The 9840-nt window shown below is 52.5% G+C and overlaps 1 protein-coding gene across 1 annotated transcript in view; it reads left to right on the top strand.

Annotated features, from left to right (window-relative positions):
* CCDC180 (coiled-coil domain containing 180) overlaps positions 1 to 9840 on the top strand; it is a 64486-nt gene that overhangs the window by 2635 nt on the left and 52011 nt on the right. The window contains 8 exon segments of the mRNA XM_007946991.2: positions 711 to 901; positions 1530 to 1618; positions 3548 to 3657; positions 4670 to 4798; positions 4891 to 5001; positions 5118 to 5213; positions 6393 to 6556; positions 8517 to 8636. Of these exon segments, the coding sequence (XP_007945182.2) occupies positions 711 to 901; positions 1530 to 1618; positions 3548 to 3657; positions 4670 to 4798; positions 4891 to 5001; positions 5118 to 5213; positions 6393 to 6556; positions 8517 to 8636 (1010 nt within the window).

The raw sequence follows: 9840 nt of genomic DNA, 5'->3' as shown, positions 1-9840 counted from the left end.
CAGCTTTCTAAGGAATCGCCATATTGCTTTCCACAGTGGTTATATCACTTCACAGTCCCACCAGCAGTGTATGAGAGTCCCAATCTCTCCACATCCCCACCAGCATTTGTTGTTTTCTGTCTCGTTGAACCTTGCCATCGGTGCTGGGGTGGTAGCTCTCATTTTTAATAACTATCCAACATTTCATTGAATGGACATACCACATTTACTCAGCCAAGCCCCTAGTATTGGACAGTTCCATTTTTTTCCAATTCTAGTGATTCTAAAAGTAAAACTGGAGCACTTTTTGCCCAGGGGCTTTGAGTGTCCGTTAATTGTGGGATCATTTGCAAAAGGATAGCAAGGATGGTTGCACGACTTGAAGAATATTGTCAATGACACAGTTACATATGTCAAAACTGTTATATGTGTAGAAACTGTTGAAACGGCATATATTTTGGTGTGTATTTTCACTAGTACAAAGAGTAAATAAATAAGGCTGGGGTGAACATCTTGGTCCTTGTTTGAATTTTTTAAAAGATGCCTTCCCAGAGTGGCTGAGTGGTGGTTGTCATAGGGGGTAGAGCCCCCCTCTAGGGCACCGATGTGCAGTGGGGGGAGGTCTGGGCCGGGGAGGCCTTTCTGGTGGTGGCTCCATGACCCTCCGAGTCCAGCACGGTCAGCCTGAGGGTGTGGAGGAGCCTGTGAGCTCAGGCCTCCCGTGGGTTCAGGTGCAGCTAGTCCAGTCCCTGGCGGCCAGCAGGAAGCAGGCTGCGGAGCACCCTGTGAGCCTGAAGAGCGGCCACTTGCCCTTGATGAGGAAGGTGGAGGCGTCCAAAGGAGAGATGCTGACTCCCCGGCAGCAGAAGTGGGCACACAGCCTGCCCAACGACTGGGTCACAGAGAACCCTGTGCTGTACAGGTACGTCCTGCCACCCAGCCACACCCCAACCACCCTGGGTGTACTTCCAAGTCTTCAGAAAGTCAAAAAGAGCTCACACAACATGAGGGCCAGGGACGGCTTCGGTACCTTCCGTGAAGGGGGAGGCCATCCTACGGACCTTGCAGGTTTCTTTGCTTCCTCCTCCCGCCCCCTCTTTTTCCTCCCTCCCCCTCTTCTTCTTCCCAGTAAGTATTGATTGAGTGCCTAGGCCCAGAGGGTGGGGATCCCACCCTCCTGAAGCTTGGAATTCCGGGCTGCTGAAGGAGTGATGAGGACACACACCAAGCACTTCCGACAGGCCTGGCTTTCTGACACTGGTCATTCATCCCCTCTGATCCAGTATCCCCCCGTGAAGAGTGGCTCCTGCCGTCCCCCCACTTCGTTTGCAGCCAGATCCCAAACAAGCTCCCTGAGGGCAGGAACCTGGTCTCCTTAGGCCCTGGCAGTGTCTGGTGCCGGTTGGGAGACCGGCCACTCCCTCGGGGTTCTCTGGAATTGGGTGGGGTCCGGCCATGGCCGCTGCCCACGGGCACTGTGGGGACTTCCCTATGCCCGCGATCAGCCCTGGGGCCTGGAGGTTGACTGTTAACCCCTGCTTGTGTTTCAGGGAAAAGAAAATGGCCAGGAGGGAAAAATCCCAAGAGAGCGAGAACACCATCGCTGCCCGGGAAGTCCGAGGCCTTGGGGACACCATTGGTGAGCCTCTGGCCTGCCCTGGGGACAGGCCTGGTGCAGGGCGGGTGGGGCAGAAGAGTGCTGCAGGGGTGCTTCAGTGGGGAGCCGTGGGCGACAGCCCTCACTGCTTTTCTTTGCTCCATCCCGTAGTGAGGTTCTCACGGTGGGCTCTCAGGTGTCAGGGGAGCGCGCTCGCCTTGTACCTTCGGTGAAGGCAGAAGCCCTGACGTTACCTGCAAGCTGGGTCCCCCCTCACCCCTGCGCCCGGTGAGGGTCCAGCGGGTGATGCGACAGTGGACGCAGTGCTGGAGCGCTCCCCAGGCCTTGCCTTTGGCTGCCTTCACATGTCAGGCTGGCTTTGCACACAACATAGCTGGGACATACGGATCAGTTTTGTTTCCTGTTTGGGGCGGAGTGGCTCCACCCCCTCATGGACCACGAGGATTTGTAGCTTCCCAGGTTTCATCTGAACCAGTTACCTGGAGTTGAAGAGCATGGCTCCATTTTCCTTGAATGGTTGGGTTTGGGATTTGTGACCTAGAAGGCTTCTTAGTGAACTTCATTAGCGAGTGGGGAGCTGTGGTTATAAAATGTAGTTGTTGGTATCAAGGGTTGGTCCTGTTTGATGGTCCTTAGATGGGTAACTTCCAACCCCAACTCTACACATCTTCTCTGACACCAACTGCAAATGATGTTTGTGGCCCACCATCCAGAATCAGATCCAAATGTCCCATGTTAAAGGGCACAGTCCTTCAGACTGCCTCGTCTGCCCAAGCCTGCAGGCACCAGAGCACACCTGGGGCCCCCAGGACACCCGCACTTCTGACCTGCTGGCTACAAATTCAAGGCCTCCCTCTGCCCCCTCAGGCCCGTAATTCACTATAACAACTCACAGAATTCAAGAAAGTGTTACCCTTACTGTTTCAGTTTTATTATAGCAAAAAGGATACAAGGGAGAAGACGGGAGGTCTGGGAGGGTCTCCAACACAGAATTTCCATGTCCCATGGGATGCATTGCCTTCCCATGCAGTGATGTCTGTCATCAACCAGGAAGCCCACCTGAGTTTCAGCATCTGGTGCATTGATGTCTGTCACCAGCACCAACCAAGAACCCCACCCATACTTCAGTGTCTGGTGCAATGATGTCTGTCACCAACCATGAAGCCCACCCTACCTTCAGCATCCAGAGCAGTGATGTCTGTTGCCAACCAGGGAGCCCACCTGAGCTTCAGCATCAGTTTTCCTTAATGTTGCATTACGGAGGCATGGGTGACTAAATCATTTTCCACCTGGCTGAGTTCAGTCTTCAGCCTCCCTCCTCTCTACAGAGGTCAGGCTGATTATCAGATGTATGGTGTTTGATAGGATGGCCAGCTCCCATGCTGAGATACTGAGTATCAGGTGTGGGCTGAGGACCCCACTAATAAAGACACTCCTGTTACTTGGAAAATTCCAAAGGTTTGAAGGTTACCTACCAGGAACAAAGGCAAACCTCTGTGGGTAAGGTAATGCTTTACACCCACACTGTTCCATAACCCCTGTGCCTAAATCTCACTCATAAAATGGGGAACCTGCCCCTTGGCTTCACTATGAATAATTGAGTTACAACAATACCCAGCAGACTATATTGCCAGATAAGTATTGGTTATTTTTATATGACAAGTATTTTCATCTATAAAACTTAAAAATATAAACGGTACCATTCTATGCATCCCATTCGGGAACTTTTCTTTTGCGTTGAGTTACTGTATACCTGAGACCTCGTTCCCTGTTGCCCTTAAGGATCACGTTCATCCCTTTTCTTTTTCCTGAGGCTGGCTACTGCTTTGCTGGCTTTGGACACAGGCCCCAGTGTGCAGGCCTCTCTGCCGGTACATCTTCTCCTGGGAACTCTCGCATCACCTTGCAGCCCTGAAGGCAGACTCCTCACCTCTGTTGTTTCTCCCGTAGTTCCTGAGAAGATAAACACCATCGCCCTTCAAGGGAGAGGCGACTACAAGAAGGGCAGCTATGAGAGGGCTCTGGTGAACTTCCAGGAGGAGATCGAGCAGATCGGGCTGGTGAGAGTCTTCCCTCTTCCCTCTTCCATTCCTGTGCCATTCCAAAGGTAGACTCCTGCTCACACACACTCTCCTTTCCACCCCAACGTGGAGGTCCTCAGTGGCACACCATGGTGGGGATGGACTCACAGTAACCATCTGTGAACACTTAGTGCCTACTAGGTTAAGTGCTAAGCTTAGATCTCCTTAATTCTTGAACATACCTGGAGTTAGATATGCCTCTTGTCACCATTTTGCAGGTGAAGTCCACAGAGTCTTCCCTGAGGTCACACAACAGGTAGGAACCAAGCCAGAACTGGACCCTAGGTGTGACTCCAGAGCCCAGACTCCACACAGTCCTACTGATGAGCAGCCACAGGGCTTGGCCAGACATTGATAGTGTGATGCTGCCTGACGGTTTCCATCTCCCTATGTTTGGCTCTTCCTGTTCCTCTCTAGACACCTCATCCCGAGCCATGTTGGTTTCCGGAATGTTCCCTAAAGAAAACCTCTGAGCCAATTCCCTTCCTGGTTCTCTCTGGCCCCCAGACATCACTTTCCCCTTTTGCCCCAAGTCTTCCTTACCTGGCCCTACACTCCTGAGCTGGCTTTGTATCCAAAGCACCAAGAACATGTTCCTCCAGCCAGCTCCCCACTTTCATATGGACATCCCAACTAGACACCAGCTTCACTATCACCACAGACTCTGTAGCCTTGGTCAGGCAACTTCTCTGAGCTTAGTTTCCTTCTTTGAAGTAAACTTGGAATTCTTTCATTTAGCCAGTTCTTTAATAAATGTTTGTTGAACATCTTAAGTTAGAGTTGTGATGGGAATCAGGTGGGAACAGAGGCTGCAAGCTCAGTGTGGGGACAGTGCCCAGCGCAGGCGTGTGCCCAATGGCAGCTGCCACCTGGACTGCAGTTGTGAGTCAATTATCAGGGACACATCACTCCTTAGGACTATGTGGTGATTATTGTTCTTGAAGACAAGGCCATGCCTGCTCCTTCCCATTGTCCTTCTGGCCTGTTTTAGGAAATGGAACCCCTCATCTTGGAGTCGGGAACCCTTCTTTTGAAAAAGTTGGCTGAGTGTGATGAAGACATTGACCATCTGTTCACAAAGGTGGAAAATGACCCCAAGCTCCAGGAATACACCATACAAGTAGGGGTCCCCTCTTGGCTGGGCCTCCCCACCTTCCCCTGCCTGGTCCTGCTTCACTTCCCTTCCCTCCTTCCTGCTCTCTCCCCATTTAGACGCTGTGGGAGCTGCAGGATAAAGTAACAGAGAAGTGTGTGCTCCGGAAGCAGGGGATTAAGGAGCTGGACGAAACTCTGCACTCCCTTGAGTTCTCAAGAGCTGGTAAAGTGAGTTGGCAGACAGGCTCCTTGGTGGAGTTTGCCTGCTGGATATGCTGGGCATCCGTCTGTTTCCTTTGAGTTAAGAGAGTCATTAACTAAGACTCCTTGTCATTCATTTCTAGCTGAAAGACGTGTTGAAGAAGTATGTGGAAATCATTGAGAAAACATCCTATGTCATGCTGCACGATGTGTACAGACTGATGAACAAAGAAGCCATGGTGAGTGGCCATCACCTGGGGGCTTAGTCTGCAGGAGAAAAGGAGCAGGACCCCCCAAGGCCCCAGAGCTTGTGTTTCAGGAATGGCCTGCTTCTCATACGTAGCATTTCCAAGTCACTCTAAGTTTTAGAATTGGTGGCTTTGTTACTCTAAGCATTTCCAGTAGAAATCTTCCTGAAGTACATTCTAGACTTCCCTGCCATCATAAGCTAGTGTACCTAACTACCTAACATAGTGTCACGTGATTTTACCCCGTGCCCCCTGTGTTGGCCATTGAGTTGGGCCCATAGGATGCAAGGAGACCCAAGTTCCTGGTCTAGTGGTGCCCCATGCGTGTTGGCAGATCACGGCATCGTGTGAGGGGCCGTGTCTCAGCTGCCGTGTGCACTGGGTCAGGTGCTACTTTACGGAGTCGTTGTCTCAGGGGCTGGTTAATCTCAGGGTGGTTTGCACCCTCCTCAGTGACCACCGCTGCTCTGTTTGTCTAGTTTTTCCCGTTGGTCTTGACCCCAGGCAGTTCCACATCTCTCAAGGGTTTTGAAAAACGTGTAGAGGCATTTTTCGTTGTTCCAGTAACTTGTGTGGGGTCGAGGTGACTACTCTCATTTAGGGGAGCAGGGACACTAAACAGAAGAACAGTACCCCACACAATGAAGAACTGTCCCCAGCCTCCACCCCGACACCAAGAGTGCCTAGGTGAGAACCACCTCAGGGTGTGTGGAGAATAGTCCACCTCTGGCCTTATTTGGTCATTGGAGAAAAAAGACAGTGCTCACAACGACCGTTAAGTGGCTGGTCTCTGATGATGTGGGCTCTGGCCTGTGGAACAAAATCATAGAGACAGATGACTGCTTAGCTTCCCAGGAGAGTTCAGTGCCTTTCACCTTGTCCAACAAATGATCTGCCCGTGGATAAGCCTTCCAGGAGCACCTTCACCTCCACAGCAGCTGTTCAGCCCCAGGGAGCTTCCTTGGGGTGCCCACTGACCCTTTGGTACTCCATAGCATCTTTCAGACCCTGTCACCACCATGCTTGACCACTGCCCCCCTTGGCCACCACCCAGCTCAGACCCAGGCCCTTGGGCTACACTTCGCCCGGCCCCTCTCCAGCCTCCCACCTCCCCTCTGTAACTGAGCCTTTGTCTGCCCCGTGCGGACCCCTGCCCGCCTGTGACTGCAGATCATAAACCAGGCCCTGCTGGGCAACCGGAGGGCCATCGCTCAGCTCTTCCTCAACCTGATGGAGGCCACCCTGCAGCAGGAGGTCCGCGTCCACCGCCGCTGGCAGGACCTGGTGGACACCTGGAAGGCACTCAAGAAGGAGGCTCTGGTGCAGAGTTTCAGGTCAGTGGCTGCCCACACTGCGCGCAGGGCACCCACCTTTGGCAGTGGGGTGGGGCGGGGGTGGCGTGTTCTCCCCTCTTCAACCCACCTGGCAGGCCAGCACAGGCTTGAGGGGTGTTCTTTATCATTACTCTGTTTTTCTGGTGGTAAAGTTAATATGTGCTCTTTTTTAAAAAGTAAATAAGTAACCTAGAAATTAAGATTAAGGTATAAACAAAGATCACCACTGCTCCCTCCCCACAGTGTAAAGCACTCTGCATTTTCTCAAAGGTTTTTCAGGCCCACAGTGTACGTGCAGTTTTAGAGCTGGTTTTCTTCATTAGTGTTATTTCATATGCATTTCTGAGCTCAGTACAAATGGTTTAAAAACATTATGCTGAATTTCTGCATAATTGCCACTTCTTACGATTATTCATAATCCTGGGTCAAAGAGGATGGATATCCTTCAGGCTTGGGATACATCCCCCCTTGGGTAGCCTGTTTCACCCTTGGGAGGAGGGTGAAGAAAGGCCTCATCTCCATGTCCCCCACCAAGTGACACTTTGGTTCAGACCAACACAAGAGTCCTGGTGCTTTCAGTGGACAAGCAAGGCTTTCTTTTCTTTTCCTTTCTTTTTTTTTTACAAAGGACACTTTGGGCCCAGATGTCTGAAGGACCTCTGTGATCCTGGTGGGGGTGGGGGTGGTAGGCTGGTCTGCCCATCTTCACCTGTAGGTGACAGAGAGCACTCTTCACCAGTGTCTGACACTGGGCATGAAGGAAAAGTAAATCAGGCCTGGCTGTACCAGGCCTTGATCAAACTTGTACCCTTGATCAAGCCACCTGAACCTGAGCCTGTCCCTTTCTATCCAAAATGGGCATATGAATGGACCCAGTGACAGGATTTCAGGTGATACAGAAGATACTGATGGAAAGTCTTGCTTTGGGCCTGGTCCTGGGCAACTGTCACAGACTTCAGTAAAGGCCAGCAGTGGCCACAGACAGTCGTCACCTACCAGGCACGGTGCCCAGGGCTTGCCTTATGTTACTGAGTCCTTCCAAGTTCAGTATGACGGAAGTGCCATCATTAGGAAGAGGAAACCGAGGCTGCAGGTGGCGACCTACCCAAGGTCACAGGAGTGACCTGTAATGAGGTCCAGGGGATTGGGGGCTGGTCAGAAAAGAGACCTGACCTTGAGCTGGAATTGCACAAGCTGTTTGTTGGGGTGAAGCACTGGCAGCGGCCTGCAGGGGGCGGCCCGCCCCTTAGGAGGTCTGCCAGAGGTGGCAGTGCTGGAAACCACGGGACTGGGAGGAGGAGGAGGGTGTGAAGAGAAGAGGTGGGGCGGGCATGCATCTGAGCAAGGTCCTCCTGCAGCGGAACGGACGTCTCTGGGTCAGAGAGCTCCGAGGGCAGCAGCACCTTCGGGTCCTTCGATGTAACTACGGGGTTTTATCTTATGTGGCACGAGCAGGTGTGGGCCGCAGTTGCACAGAGTGTGTAAAGCAGGCAGGGCCCTATGTGGCTAAAAATCCGCTTATTTGCCCTATTTAAAAACAATGAGATGTATCCATATTTGAGTCTGGCACCTTCAGGCCTTGAGGGGCTGCTGGCCTCAGCTTGTTACGAAGTAAACTGCTTGGGCCCAGCACAGTGAGACTGCCTTTGACTCTATGTCACAGGCTGCCACCTCCATCTGTGCTTGCAGTTGTCCCCTCTCAGCTAGGGGCTGAGAACTTCCCTAGGGGCTGTGTCATCATGCCTTCACCTTCCCTCCCTTCCTCTTTCCGATTTTCCTGTCTTCTCTCCCTTCCTGCCTCCCCCCCCCCTGCATCCCAGTGGTCTGGGAGGACAGGAAGGGGGATGTAAGGGAAGGGGGTTCCTAAGGCTCTGGATGATTTTACCACGCGTCTCTCGTCTTTCCCCCCTGCCCCACCCCTTCCCTCCTTGCCACGGTGCAAACGTTTCCGGCTGCCCAGTGAGTTCATGGCCAGTGAGGAGGTCCAGTCTCCTCCAGCTGTGAAGAAGGAGCTGGAGGCCATGATGAGAACCCAAAAGAGCCTGCAGTGCAAGCGGCTGGAGCATCTCTCCAGGTTCTGGTACGACAAGAAGGGGGAGGGATCCAGTGGGAAGGCGGCTCTGCCATTAGCAGAGATCTGTCCCCTGAGGCAGCGTGCAGAGCAGGCCGTCTCCAGTTCTGTGGTCACGGCTGGTCTCCGGGCATGCTCTGGGGCCTTCCGCCCCAATGGCAGGAGAGAACATGGCATACTTGCTGCAGAGAGAAGTTGAGTGTAACTTTAGCGAAAAGCTTGAAGGAAGGCAGTGCTGAGGGTGGCAGAGCGTGACCAGAGTGCAGAGGGTCTTCAGGTCTTGGGAATGCATATGGACTTCCTTCTGAGGCTGTGGCAGTCAAGCGGCTCCATCAGCTGTGCTGCCCACAAGGGTGGTTGGAGAGGTCTTGGGTTGGTGGGGTTTAAGGCTGGAGGCCAGCAGGTTGGTGAGAAGCTGCTGCCATTAGACAGGAAAACAGGAAGAGGCTGTGGATGCTCATCTCAGGTGGGCACCTCCAAGCCCAGCCTAATGCTGTCCTTCAGGTTTCAAACTGAATGTTCTAGATACCAAGAAGAGCTCACTGCCCGGTAGTGAGTTGTGTCCACCCATAGCAGCTGGGTGGAGCCTGTGAGGAACTTCATGTGTTGACACTATGGCCCTCCTCTTCCCAAGTACCTTGCTCTCCCTCCTACTCTGGTAGCCCTGGGTCACGGGCTCTTCCCTTAACCCCACCCCAGAGCCTGAGCTCTCTTCTCACTTCCTCCCTGTGGTTACCTTTTCCCTGTGTCCTTCTTTCCTATACATTCCTGCCCTCTGAGCTTTCTCTCTGTGCAAATGTTGTCCTTCTGGTCTCCCAGTGTTGATTGTTCTAAGGAGTGTACCTGACTGATATAAATGTTCACCTTGTAGACCTGTCTGTTGTTTGGCTGGAAGTCACAGGAGTCAGTTCAATTCCAGGCCCAAAGGGGGACTAGGGGCCACAGTCTTGGGGATTTTACCAGTCTCTATCAGACCAGTTTTCAGTTTGTCACACTGTGGTGGCTGGAGGTTATGCCATCGGTATTTCAAATACCATCAAGGTCACCCATGGTGGACAGGTTTCAGCGGAGCTTCCAGAGTAAGACAGACTCAGAAGAAGGAAGGGGCAATCCACTTCTCAAGGAATTGGCCAGTGAAAACCTTGGGAACAGCAGTGACACTGTCTGATATATGACTGGGAAGCTTTATGGGCAGCCCTGAAACGTCATCCAA

Source organism: Orycteropus afer, unplaced genomic scaffold, assembly GCF_000298275.1.
Source record: "Orycteropus afer afer isolate SDZICR_OR568_19922 unplaced genomic scaffold, OryAfe1.0 scaffold00174, whole genome shotgun sequence".
NCBI classification, from domain to species: Eukaryota; Metazoa; Chordata; class Mammalia; order Tubulidentata; family Orycteropodidae; genus Orycteropus; species Orycteropus afer.
The sequence above is the reverse complement of the archived record's forward strand: the minus strand, read 5'-3'. Positions and strand labels throughout refer to the sequence as shown.